Source organism: Macrosteles quadrilineatus, unplaced genomic scaffold, assembly GCF_028750875.1.
Source record: "Macrosteles quadrilineatus isolate MER2022 unplaced genomic scaffold, UCM_ALF_1.0 Scaffold_1__1_contigs__length_201487025, whole genome shotgun sequence".
NCBI classification, from domain to species: domain Eukaryota; kingdom Metazoa; phylum Arthropoda; class Insecta; order Hemiptera; family Cicadellidae; genus Macrosteles; species Macrosteles quadrilineatus.
Window position 1 is genome coordinate 175,419,038 of NW_026542594.1, and position 14,190 is coordinate 175,433,227.

The 14,190-nt window shown below is 40.3% G+C and overlaps 1 protein-coding gene across 3 annotated transcripts in view; it reads left to right on the forward strand.

The window, feature by feature from the left end:
* LOC128990317 (protein outspread) overlaps positions 1 to 14,190 on the forward strand; it is a 122,328-nt gene that overhangs the window by 46,890 nt on the left and 61,248 nt on the right. For all 3 annotated transcript variants that reach the window (XM_054412651.1, XM_054412657.1, XM_054412666.1), the window contains exon 2: positions 13,162 to 13,242. In XM_054412651.1, coding sequence (XP_054268626.1) covers positions 13,162 to 13,242 — 81 coding nt within the window. The remainder of the gene's footprint in view (positions 1 to 13,161; positions 13,243 to 14,190) is intronic.

Sequence of the window (14,190 nt, forward strand, 5' to 3'; positions counted from 1 at the left end):
GCTGGTAGTTTCTAGAAAATGCTACAGCCTTGTCTCTAACTTCTGATCAATAGTTGCTTGCTAGTCTCTAGTCTTTAGATGCGACAACCTGGTCTCTAACCTCTTGCTGGGCTTGGTTGTAGCGAGTCTCTAGTCTCTAGTGGTTAGTTGCTAGTCTTTAGCAGCTAGTTGCAGGTCTATAGTCGATAGTTGCTGGACTCGGGGCTTTGGTCCTTAACTACCGGCCTCTACTAAGATAGTCTCTGTTCTCTAGTTGCTAGTCTTTAGATGCTACAATCTGGTCTCTAGCCACCAATAGCAAGTCTATTTTATTTTGTTGCTAGTCATTAGTTAATGGTCTTAAATCTCTAGTCACCGATCGATAGGCGCTAGTCTCTAGAGTCTAGAATATGGTTAATCAGTAGTATCTAGTCGCTAGTTGCAAGTTCATAATGGCTAGTTGCTAGCCTCTAGTCTTTAGATGCGACAACCTGGTCTCTAACCTATTGCTGGTAGTTTCTAGAAGATGCTACAGCCTTGTCTCCAACTGATCAATAGTTGCTCGCTAGTCTCTAGTCGCTAGCTGCGTACAGTTGATAATGAATGATAACAACGCCAAGGCCGCCTCGCCGCACCTAGCAATGGCCTAGTAAACACAAGTGACACTTGAATCAATCGCATATCTACAAATAAGGTTTGCGAAACGGGTTACACATCAGTTCAACCTTCTATAGAATACAGATAAGTAGAGATATAGGTAGAGAATATCTGCAGCACAATCACTGTACGTAGAAATCGTTAGCTAATTGCAAACAAATTTCCATATCAAACATGACAACATAGGGGTAGAAGGGCTCAATATAAGGTCGCAATTCATTTTAGATTTCATTTAATCAATTTGTTCAATGTACAGATTAGAATCAATTGTTATTGGCACTATTCTACCTCGTATAGAAAGCCACTTATCTCTAAAACCTCCTTCGATCTATCGAAGTATCGCTGATACGCAAGTTAGCTATCGATTGTTGGTTGTTTCTAACACTTTCTCTTCTCACTATTGAATTTTGATACACGACTCGCACCGTTCAAGGACTCAATTTCTCGAATCTGCGTTGAGTAACTTTCAGTGTACAGTTTGACGGTGTGAATGTTCCCTAGAAATACCAATAATATTGTTGTAGTTTACCAAATTTTTAGCAGACTTGTCATATCTTGAATCTAACAGCTGGATGAGAACACTAGTGGTACATCAAAGACACAATCCATGTCAGATGTCAGATTAGGTGACCCCTACAAAGCGGGATAGGCACCCCCTTCAATTTCTGAAATTAATCCACTGGAAAATAGGATTTGTGGTTATGCAAGACGAATGGACATAATGGCCTCAACCCCGAGCGATTCCCATCCGCGACTGGACGAGCTTGAAGGGTCTTCCTACCCTTCACACTCCTTCAACAAGGACGTTGCCTTTTAAAAGACATTACTGTATGCCCTAAAGACATGGGTTAATCGAGACACAGCAGGAAAGCAGTTTATATTCGAAAGGACTTGTCAACAATATTTTAGAAGCCAAGTTTGTGATGGTTAGCGTATGCAGTTCAAACAATTATTGCACATATTTCCACCACGATTCGTAAAGCAAATATTTGGGATTTAGAATCTGACCCCGTTTTTTCCTTCTTTTTTCAAGAAAACCCCTAAAAAACCTATAAGGAAACTAGAACTTTGAAAGAAAACTTGGAATAAATCGCAGACGTTGGAAATAACTAACGTCTAGAGGGGTGAATTCAAAAGTAAACAAAACATACTAAAAAATAAAGACTCACATTTATTTGAAATGTGGATTTTGGAGTAAAACTATATCATATTACTGATAGTTTAAACTGACATATCAGCCTCGTTACAGATGGATATTTTCAAAGCAGTTACTGATGTAGGAAATATTAGAACGAGATGAACGTCTAAAATTAGGCCGTAACGTTAGCTCAAGTGACCATAACGATGGGGCAGTATGCCCTGAAGGCTGAAGACTACGATTTTGTTAAATGGACCTAGCTGGAAATGGAAAATAATTTACATATCTTAAAAAAAACACATTGATCAAAACCGCTCAATCAGAGGACTCGAACTATTGAATCACAAAGATTAAAGAACTTGGTGCAGAATTGACCGCCAACGTTGCTAAAGCTTTCTGCCATACCCAAAGCAGTATAGTGTGTACGGCACTGCTATGACAGTATCCGGTTTTCAGCAATCTTCACCATCAGCAGCAAACAAATGTTTCAAGTCGTGAGTCACTAAGCGTGTAACAGAAACCTGTCGATTTCTCCTGACATCGCGATTCATTTCGGTTTGCGATCAATCATTTCGATTCAATACTAATGAGCCGGCATCACGGGAAGGTCGTCGTTACTAGGTCGGAACGGATAGTCGCACTCCCAAGCAGCTACAGCACCTGTTACTTGTAACTGTTACTGTTTCCCAACAGGCCCAGATATGCCTATTGTGTCGTCTAATGGGTGGCGGTATTAGAGGTCCGCCATTACGCGAATTTAGGTTAGCTGTAGGCTCTGTGACCGATTTTTACAACCGGACTGTCATTACTGAGCACAACGCCGCCCGTGTGATGAAACTGCTGATTGCCACAGGAAATTGTTTTATACCGTTACCCTGGACGGGTGTTGATATTTGGATTTTCGGTGAACGGGCGGGTTCGGTCAATTTGGAACGACATTTTGCCGCATTGGGTTGGTATTTTGGACATATGCAGTGTTTGAACTAAGAACACAGGCTGTGCAGAATGTAATCGAGAGATTTTACATGTAAATTTACCCGCACTCGATATTACAGTATACGGTGAGATGTTAAGCACCTTTGTGGCAGATTCGTAGATTTTCACCAATAAATGTATACAAAGAAACCATCGAAATTGTTTTAAAATGTCCAATATGTAATCATACATGTGTATTAATATTGTCAGGTATTTTATAAAAGAATAACTGCACATCGATATGTAGAAAAGAAGGAATAGACGAATTGTTAGACGAGCATTTGGAACATTCGTTGGAGTTTTATTTATAGCATAATGTTGGATTGAGCGTCTAAAGATTCTAAAGTGACGATATGTCTATTTATTCTAACTAGAGGTCGTCCAGTGGTCGAAACTCGACCAAAAATTTGTAATGAAGAGACTTCTCTATTTTCACCCCACACTGTAAATAAAACATGTGATTGGAGTTTCTTCAATTTGTTTTGATTTTCTGTTTATATTTCGTTGTTATTTCGTCACCAGCATGGAAACCCATAAAGCCAATGTTAATTTTTTTCAAATTTCAAATTCATTTCTTGTGCTTCTTTCTGAGCCTATTTTAATTTTTAAAGGGATTCTGCACACCTACAGAAAAATATCTTTCTAACAGTATACGAAGATTTTTCCTGCGATGCCCACAAGCTGAGAAAAAAGGTTTTAGAGAAACATGCTTGCCTATTAATATATAGATAGATAGATGTTAATCTCATAACTACAAAATAAAACAGTTTATCAATTTTGTCGCTTCAGCGTCACGATACAGAGCGCTCTGTATCGTGTATTGTCTGTGGCTCTCTCAGATAAATATACAATTTTACTAGATTTATCTTGTTATATGATGAGACGCACCTGTCCTACTCCCAGTAGATTACCTGGGGATGGCCTCGACCTTTCTCACACACCCACAAACTGTACGTGCAATCAGGGAAACAAACATACAAACACCAGGTACATTACACTGATAAGACCACCATGGTGACTTAAACATTGGTTTAAGTTAAATTACTCTTGGAACGAAGAAGAAAATCAATTATTGACATAAACAGTAATTGAAATAAATTTGTGCATTATATAAAGTAGCATGGGCGTCCATCAATATTTGCTAGTGGGCCCGAGCCCCCCCCCCCCTTTGAAACCCTTAAAGCGAACCAGATTTTTGTTAATTTTAAATTAACGACGAAAAAATAAATTGACAAAGCAAATTTAGGTACAAAAGTACGTAAAAACAACAATTTGTACCTAAATTTAAGAAATATTTCCCAGTCCCCCCTCTTGGGATTATTCCATAACTCCAGCCCCGGGCCCCCTTATGGAAAGGTTAGATGGAATGGGCGCTCATGCAAAGTAGGTTTGTTATATGAAGTGAGAAGTTCTTTTAAATTCATAAAAATCTGCGCATATTGAATTAAGTACCCTTTGATACGGAGTATTTTGCTTAACTCGCACAGTCATTTGAAAACAGGGTTTTTGCACAGTTGACAGGGACTCAATTGTTAACCGTTCAAATGAACTGTAAGTTTTTTCTCTTAAATTCAACGACAATTCTGAATGAGAGTATAGTTTCATCACAACTACAAATCTACAATGGGTAAGTTGAAAATGGAGGAAGAGGGAAGCTAGACGACCTGTGTATCTCATCTCTAAAGACGAACCTTTTCTTAAGCCAGGATCATAAATTAAATCAAAGATCGAGAAGAACTTAATCAAGATTCCCTTACTTTACCAAGGTTCATACCGGGAGCCTTCTGATTATTTAGGACCAATGAATGATGGATCCTTTAAAAATTTCTGTTTGATCAATTAATAGCTTAAATTAAAATCGACAAATTAAACTGTATGACTGTTCACCTGTTGACTCGGACAGGTGAAAGTCCACGGGGATGTGATGATCTGCATGTAGCACACGGTGTAATTAATGTACGAGCAACAATCAACGGTAGCTCACACTTTCATGCGGCAATCAGACCGTGGAGGAAACCTGGCTGATCGTCCTTCAATTGGGTCACCTCACCAGCACAGCGCCTAATTAATCTGGGAGATTTGCTAGGGGTCTGACTTTGTGGTGACAGTTTTGCTGAGAAATGTTTAGGAGATTTGCTAGGGGTCTGGCTTTGTGGTGACAGAGTTTTGCTGAGAAATGTTTAGGAGATTTGCTAGGGGTCTGGCTTTGTGGTGACAGAGCTTTGCTGGAAAATGTTTAGGAGATTTGCTAGGGGTCTGGCTTTGTGGTGACAGAGCTTTGCTGGAAAATGTTTAGGAGATTTGCTAGGGGTCTGGCTTTGTGGTGACAGAGTTTTGCTGGGTAATGTATAGCAGATTTGCTAGGGGTCTGGTTTGTGGTGACAGAGTTTTGCAGGAAAATGTTTAGCAGATTTGCTAGGGGTCTGGCATTGTGGTGACAGAGTTTTGCAGGAAAATGTTTAGGAGATTTGCTAGGTGTCTGGCTTTGTGGTGACAGAGCTTTGCTGGAAAATGTTTAGGAGATTTGCTAGGGGTCTGGCTTTGTGGTGACAGAGTTTTGCTGGGAAATGTTTAGCAGATTTGCTAGGGGTCTGGTTTGTGGTGACAGAGTTTTGCAGGAAAATGTTTAGGAGATTTGCTAGGGGTCTGGCTTTGTGGTGACAGAGTTCTGCAGGAAAATGTTTAGGAGATTTGCTAGGGGTCTGGCTTTGTGGTGACAGAGTTTTGCTGGGAAATGTTTAGGAGGTTTGCTAGGGGTCTGGCTTTGTGATGACAGAGTTTTGCTGGCAAATGTATAGGAGATTTGCTAGGGGTCTAGCTTTGTGGTGACAGAGTTTTGCTGGGAAATGTTTAGGAGATTTGCTAGGGGTCTGGCTTTGTGATGACAGAGTTTTGCTGTGAAATGTTTAGGAGATTTGCTAGGGGTCTGGCTTTGTGGTGACAGAGTTTTGCTGGGAAATGTTTAGGAGATTTGCTAGGGGTCTGGCTTTGTGATGACAGAATTTTGCTGGGAAATGTTTAGGAGATTTGCTAGGGGTCTGGCTTTGTGATGACAGAATTTTGCTGGGAAATGTTTAGGAGGTTTGCTAGGGGTCTGGCTTTGTGGTGACAGAGTTTTGCTGGGAAATGTTTAGGAGATTTGCTAGGGGTCTGGCTTTGTGGTGACAGAGTTTTGCTGGGAAATGTTTAGGAGGTTTGCTAGGGGTCTGGCTTTGTGATTACAGAGTTTTGCTGGCAAATGTTTAGGAGATTTGCTAGGGGTCTAGCTTTGTGGTGACAGAGTTTTGCTGGCAAATGTTTAGGAGATTTGCTAGGGGTCTGGCTTTGTGGTGACAGAGCTTTGCTGGCAAATGTTTAGGAGATTTGCTAGGGGTCTGGCTTTGTGGTGACAGAGCTTTGCTGGAAAATCTTTAGGAGATTTGCTAGGGGTCTAGCTTTGTGGTGACAGAGTTTTGCTGGCAAATGTTTAGGAGATTTGCTAGGGGTCTGGCTTTGTGGTGACAGAGCTTTGCTGGCAAATGTTTAGGAGATTTGCTAGGGGTCTGGCTTTGTGGTGACAGAGTTTTGCTGTGAAATGTTTAGGAGATTTGCTAGGGGTCTGGCTTTGTGGTGACAGAGCTTTGCTGGAAAATGTTTAGGAGATTTGCTAGGGGTCTGGCTTTGTGGTGACAGAGTTTTGCTGGGAAATGTTTAGGAGATTTGCTAGGGGTCTGGCTTTGTGGTGACAGAGCTTTGCTGGAAAATGTTTAGGAGATTTGCTAGGGGTCTGGCTTTGTGGTGACAGAGTTTTGCTGGGAAATGTTTAGGAGATTTGCTAGGGGTCTGGCTTCGTGGTGACAGAATTTTGCTGGAAAATGTTTCAACTTGCAAAACGATTTGTTTTTAATACTTGCACTCGTAGTGCTTACTCTTGTCGTTAATCCGTCAAATACTGTCCATCGTCGATCTACTAACCCCTGTTTTAAATTACATAAATCCACTGTTTGGACCAATTTGTAAAGTCCTTTTAGCGAATTTCCCATATAGGGAATAAGCTATTACCGTAGGTCTCGTGGTAAGACCTGGACCCGGGACCGATTTAGTTTTTCGTTTTGAGGTCCCCAGAGGCCAAAAACACCATCCGTTCAAATTCATATATATATATATATTTATATATATTTATATATTTATATATATATATATATTTATATATGTGTCCGTTAGCGCGATAACTCGAGCAAAAATGATCCGATTTTGATGAAATTTGGTATAAACGTGTAAACCTACATTTATTCGAACGAGTTCGCGAACCAGCATGATCGGACTATGGGAACAGGGGTTTATGGGGGGTTTTATGGGGTAAAAATGGGTTTTTCTAATTTTTCACCATGAAAACATAAAATTTTGCAATTTCTTTCTAAACCATTTTGTAGAGCTCAAAAAAAACAAATAATTTAGTATATTGAAGCATTGTTGCATGCCTCAGGGTTACGGAAAAATCGCAAAATAATGTAAATTTAAAATTACCATGTTATTCTTATGGAGAATAAATACAGTGTTGTAGCTTGCTTGTGTATGGACATACATTAATGAAATTTTGAAATTTTGTTTGCTTCATACTGAGCTATTAATATTTCAATAAAACCCCCCTATTTTCTTCCCTGTAGCAGCAAACCTAAGTACTCATTAATATTAATGATGTTTAAATAGGAAATAAATCTGACAATTTTAAGTGAACAATTTAGTGGAATTCCAGCTGTGTATATGGAAATTCGCTTAGTCTGCAGGTTTGCTGCGGCGGGGGTATTATGAATTGTCAACCTGATGCTAGACCAATTGTCAAGAGTTCTGTTAACAATATTCGTCAATCTAACTAACTCTACGATCAACTGTCAAATCGTGTTGGATCTAATGTTACGACCAACTGTCATGTTCTGTTAATACTCTTCAATCTAACACTACGATCAACTATCAAATCCGTGCTAAACTGCTAGATCCACTGTTACGACCAACTGTCAATTTCCGTTAACAACCGTCGCCAATACATTGTCACGACCAACTGTTAATGCTATGAATCGTTTTAAGTATACTGTTACGATGAAGCCAAATCATTTGTCAATCATCAACAGTGGTTGGCGTCAACGAGGTACGCAACTTATCTCTTGTAATTACCGTATTAAATAAGTCACTTACAGACTAATTAAAACCATTAATTTATAGATTGGTACAACTATTTCCGCAAGACCCACGTCAATGTTGCATCAGCGTAGCAACAGAACGATTAAGCAATTATTTATACTCTTAGATCCATATAAGGCATTGCCAACATTGAAACACGAAGTGTCGACAATTAGACAACCTTGCAGTAACTACGACTCTGGACGTCTGTCAGGTTGAGATTATCAGTTATTATATACAATAACAAGTGCCGAAAGAGAGCTGACAGTGTAATTTGGTAAGGTGTGTGGGATAAGTAGGAGGTACAGTGAGTACCAGGAAGTCGGAAGGAAGGCTGGGCGTGGGTTTGGCAAGGCGAGCTACAATGCGGCATTGCGATGTTGCGGTCCTACCAGTGTACCTGCCGAGGTTGAACTGGACATTGATCACTTTGACCAGCAGTTCGCTGTAAATAAATAACTAAGGGATCAGGTGCAAAGCCCAAACACACTACTTGTGAGGTCGTGTTGGTTCTCTGACACGGCCAGATTTTAATTTCCATTCTAAGGGGTTGACCCTTATTAGGGACGCGAGCGAGGGTTTGGAACTTTGACACGAAGCCGCAGGTTAAAATACAGTCTGGTACAGTATGTTCTTTGTCCCTACCACCCCAGGCCTAGTATCTAGTGACACAGCACCAAAATCACATATACAGGGGTTAATGAAGACGACCTAGACCCTCGACCTCTATTTCTGTGATTTTGGCGCAGTGTCCTAGCACTAGATGCTAGGTCTGGGGTAGTAGGAACAAGGAACATACTTCTGCACCAGACTATATATAAAACTGCGGACTCGCTCGCGTCGCTGAGGGTCACCCCTCCGGCAAAACCCGCTGTACTGGCAATTAAAATCTGGCCATTAGAAAACGAATTTGGCCACTTGTGATGCCTTCTTTGGCAATGAACTATACGACAGTAAAAGTCAGGAAGGGGTATGCTAATCCCCGATGTATTAGACAATTTTTTTTAACCTAGTAGAGCAGGTTGGTTTCATTCACTATGGACAGAATTACACATCCTACAAAAGATTTACATTGGTTTAGAATGAACATTAACATAGTTGAATTTAGCCATCAACAGAGCGTCACATCAAGTATCATAGTCTACGAACCTAACTTTGCATCATGTAATTGGGCACTGCCTTTAATGACTCGTGGCAGTTGTCCAGTTTATTGCTTAGCTCTTTTGACCTGCGTACAGTTAATCGATTATCGTATACGCGTCCGAAACAGTTAGTCGTAAACCACTTCATCACACTGGCTATTTGAACAAATTTATTGCCCACCAACTCGGTATTGGGAAACGACAAAAGTAGGCTAACGTTCAGCAGAGACAATAGTCTCTAGGCCTTTCACCCAAACGCGGCTCAGGGCTCACATATGTATTCATTTCCGGCGTTCCAGTAAAGAACGCACAACGAATAGGCGCAGTCACTTATACATAATGCTAGTTACATTCCGACGTGCGAGCGCGTGGCCGCGCACAAGTAGGCTAGGGCTAGGCTCGTGAGTACCCACGTAACGCATTCCATTGCGCATGCTTAATATTAATAACTGGCCGTGTAGCTAGGCAAGATGTGGAATAGCTTGTGTAGGAAAACTGTTATGGGTGAAACTCGGTTGTCTACCCTTGTTATGCTCGTGTAGATGTCATCTCCCTCTTGCTCATTCTTAATGAAGTAGAATCTTCTTGGATAGGATTAGGACCCCCATTGTTTCCACAAAACTTTGCCAGTCGCTTCCTCTTTACACCTTACATCGTCAACTCTTCCATCAGTGTCCTCTGCAAAGTGTTCATCGGCCTCCGAACTCTTGACCATCTCCTTTTAGGGCCGGTGGTTACGCCCTGAACAATGGCACAAACACTACTGAAAAGTAACACAGCCTTCTGCACGTCATCTTGCCTGGACACGAATGAGACGATTCATAATTTTAAGAAAAGGCCAAAAGTCTACTAATTCATGAACATGGATACTTTGACAACTCTTTAGGTGGAGACAGTATCCTGTTGAAAGAAATGCTACCCCCAGCGGCAAAGAAAGTTAATTTTCAAACCTAACCCAGCTTCTAACTAGACGCTGTGATTTTAAAGGAGCTGTTAGGTTGTCCAATATGCTTAACCCTTCTAAAATACTTGTTCTATTCGTTTTTGAAGATTGTTGACGGTAAGCATAGTATTGAAATTCGTGTCCACCGGTCTCCGTGAGGTGTTGAAGATCACTAGAACGGTCTTGAAGTCGAATTATCGGTCTTGAAGTCGGGGCCCACCCCGCATGTTAGGCACATCTGATTTGAATTACTTACACTTAATTATACACTATGTCCTATAAAATCATTATTTTGTCCTCAAATATACTCTGAAATCTTAAATTGTAAAACATGTTACAAATCTTGGTAGTTTAGGGGCAGCGTCTTAAGTGGTGCCTCCTTCTTAACATTAAGATCGGAGAAACCGCTTCTCCCTTCTTCTTCCTCTTTCTCTACAGACAAAATTAGATACCATATGTAGCTAGTTTTTATATGAAGATTCAAATTGAACCCAGGTGTTCTGCTGTCTAAAGTCGTTGTATGATTCGTCAGTGCTGTGAGCTGTGACGGACTGAGCCGTGTGGTTAACTATCATGTGATTTCATGAGCTTGTTTAGAGATAAAACTGTTTTTAGGATACTCGTTATAGTCTTTACTAATAGCACTTACGGCGATTGTGATTAAGATGGGACATTAACTTATTGATGATTGGTATTGGCCAGTTTGAAATCCCTGCTTATCCTCAACATTGAAAGTTAAGTTTTAAGATGGTTACTTTCAAAATTCTATAATTATTGAAACATTCATCTTATTCGCTACACCCTAACCTAATATCTTAGTTGAAGATAAACAGGTAGCCATTAGAAACGGAATCCTTGCAAGTAGTTCAATTAGCATTAGATGATGTGATAGGAGTAGAATGCAGACTTCATTGATATCATTTCATCATATCACTCATAACTAGTGAAATTATTCCACAACCCGCTACGTCGACTGACAAAATTAGCTTCACCCAATCAGTCCAGTTAAGCTAATGAATCGTTTCAATTAATTAAGTGACTTTCCCTGGAAAGGAGTTGGAAAAAAGACTTCTGGAGAAACAGCGATGCCTCGCCAAGCATGAAGTGAACGTCCCAATTTGGCAGCCTAGTGCACATGCGCGCGGATATGGTCACTTTCTACTATAACCATAATCATCATCGTCATCATCGTCGTCGTCGTCGTCATCGTCAACGGTGCGGTGGTCTTATCACTTCCGGCAGACCGCGACGTCCGTTCTTGGGTTTCACGGTTGATTGGGTTCAGTAATTAGCGGACTTCTCCTTTCTTTTGGCCGTTGTAGGGTGAAAAAACTGTTTCCTAGGTGCTAGGAGCGTACGTAACTCTCGTTCTTTTACCCAACATTCTCTTTAAGATCATTATATATATAAAGACGAGAAAAAGCTATGGTCCCAGAGCAGAGCCTTGGGGAACGCCTATTCAATCCTAGGAACATTAAAAATTCAATTCAATAGTTTCGCATTCAGGAGTGAGTTATATTTCTTTAACAGTTTGAATTACTCATTTAAGAGAACATAATTGTACCCTTTTGTTCGGCTTTTTAGCCGTGGTCAATAGTAAGAATAAGAATAAGAAACATGACTTGATATGAAGTATCACAGAGCGTCAAAATATGCATACAACCGACTTTTTTATAACAAGAAACAAAAATAAAATTTATAAAAAACAAAAACAAGTATTAAAAGCTCATCTTCCCATGTCTGCAGTATTGTAACACAAGTTGTTAAATATTCGGTAACTTTGAACCGTTGTAAATTATTTTGTTTAGAATGGTAGATGGTTAAATATTGTCACTGCTATAATTCACGTGCGTGCCCAGCATCCAGTTAGTCCGCTGACTGTATGTTTTGGAGGGAAAGTCGAGGCGGTCGTGCCGCGTTTGGCGGTGGTCAGCACGCTGCCCTTTGCTGCCGTAGACGGAGTTGGCGCGTGCGTATGCCGCAGGTGCGTGTGAAAGTGAACCTAGCTCGCGACTAATATAATGGCCGATTAATATGTCTTGGGTTTGAGTTCCTCCCGTATACTTGAAATAGCTTCGTAATCTGTGTACCTTTCTTACATCAAAGAACAATTTCAATTAAAGCATCTTAGATTTTTTGTAATGAAATGTATTTCTTGAGTTTAAGTAATTTTACATGATGAGATTCTTGATTCTACGATCAGGATTCACTTGTAGCATAAATTAGATTGTCCAGCTGTACCGACAAATTCATGTTGAACTTTTATTGGTTCGAATCACCCGAGTGTTCTGGTAAATCATGATTGTGATTTTATAATACACTAAACTATTTTATTTGAAAACTGTTAACCTTATGGTAGTTTATTGGTAGAGTCATAGGCGGAAGTACCAACAATTGTTGGTTATAGGTTGGCCGCCAATTTCAATGTCAGTCATAAATAAGGAATTTCCGTTTAAGACTATTTTACTTGGGGATCTTGTTCATTTCTCTCACGAGATGACAGATCGTGACCTTCCAGCATTACTTGGGGTCTTCCTTATTGGGATAAGCCTCCTGGGAGCACGCTGCAGTAACGAACGCTGAGACACGCTGGCTTCTACGTGGCGCTGCCTCTATCGAATCCGTCGCGGTTTTCCGCTTAACCAGAGCAGAACAGTTTCTTGTCAACAATGCGGTGTGGATCCGACCTGACGGGTAGGTCCGCTGGTCCGCTGGTCGCGATACCTCCGGGTTGCTAAGAGTTTCATTAGATATAATAATTCATAATCTCTTCGGTGTTAATTGTCACAATTCATTGCGACGTTGAGTCCTTGCTATCAAGCGCAATTGGTCTCAGTCTAGCCAATGATGTCAATTTGCTGCAAGCGCGAAACATTACCTATGAAGATGCGATTTGCGGGTCATAAACTGTGGATTGTGACACTGGTAATTTGCTGGACTGCTGGACATTCTATGGCGTTCATATAATCCTTGTTGCATTTCTAAGAAATCAGAAAAGTTGTCCTGCTGAACCCACAGGGGAAAGATTGCACCCAAATGTAGATAGTTAACGGTAAATGAGGAAAATGTTTATTTATATTGTTTTCATAGTACACACAAACATATACCATCCTTCATGTTGAAATGTTGTTTATCTGTGACATTAATTCATACCTTTTTTCTGTTTTCAGGCCACGCGGAAAATAGCAAAGTGTGGATACCTTTTTGTGGCTCCAGGATGGGACTTTACGAACCCCCTCAATCGAACGAAAGTAAGTACTGTAGAGTTTCGTTTCTTTGGTTTAAGGCGCTTTAAAACAACGTGAGATTTCAGTTTACTGTTCGCTACCACTAAAAACACACCCCAAACTTTGGAGAAAAAATGCCAATTAACGTAGTTTTCATTGTATTATTTTCTCTATCCCAATTTAAATTAGTTGTCATTCTATTATATTCTCTCTTGGAAGTTGACACTGGTAACGCCTTACTTTTTTGGAGAAATAAGGATACATTGAAGTCTTCGAGATGAATGCTTGTTTTTCTTGTCTGTTCAGCAGTGTTAATTTAGTTTGTTAAAAATCTCTAAAACTGGATTTGTAAATTGTCTTAAAAACGGATTTCGTAGATTACTCTACCATTTTTTGCCCCAGAGCCATCCAAAATATCCCACATTCGGGGTAGATATCCCACAATTAGTCCCGCTGGGCAGCTCCCGTGCGTGACGGTGGTCTCATAGTGGTAGGTGATGAGAAGCATGTCCCCGTATTTCCGCTGCCACTCCCCATGCCCACTTCCGCCTGCTGCATCTACCGGCGTGCGACTGATCCAAATAAAGCTAAACAAAAACAACAGACACAACAAGATTTTACAGTAACTAATCATCATACAATACAATATTACAAACAATACAAACAGTATCGTATTGTCTTCTGAGTCTTTGCAAATGGATAAGAACTTGGTGGTGATAAGTGCATTGATTCTGTTGCCTTTAAATTGCAACTGGTGTTTTAAGGTGAGTTGAAGATTACTTGGATGAGGGATCTTTTGCTATCATGACGATTGCATCATCTTGTTGACGATTTTCCTTTTCTGTTGGTCTAGCACTCCGCTGTACTATTGCTGTACACTATGAAGAGGTCTGAGGAATCTCTATAGAAGAATTAGATTCTCATTTAATCATAAGAATTGATAGAATTGATGTAGATGAGCATCAAACATTT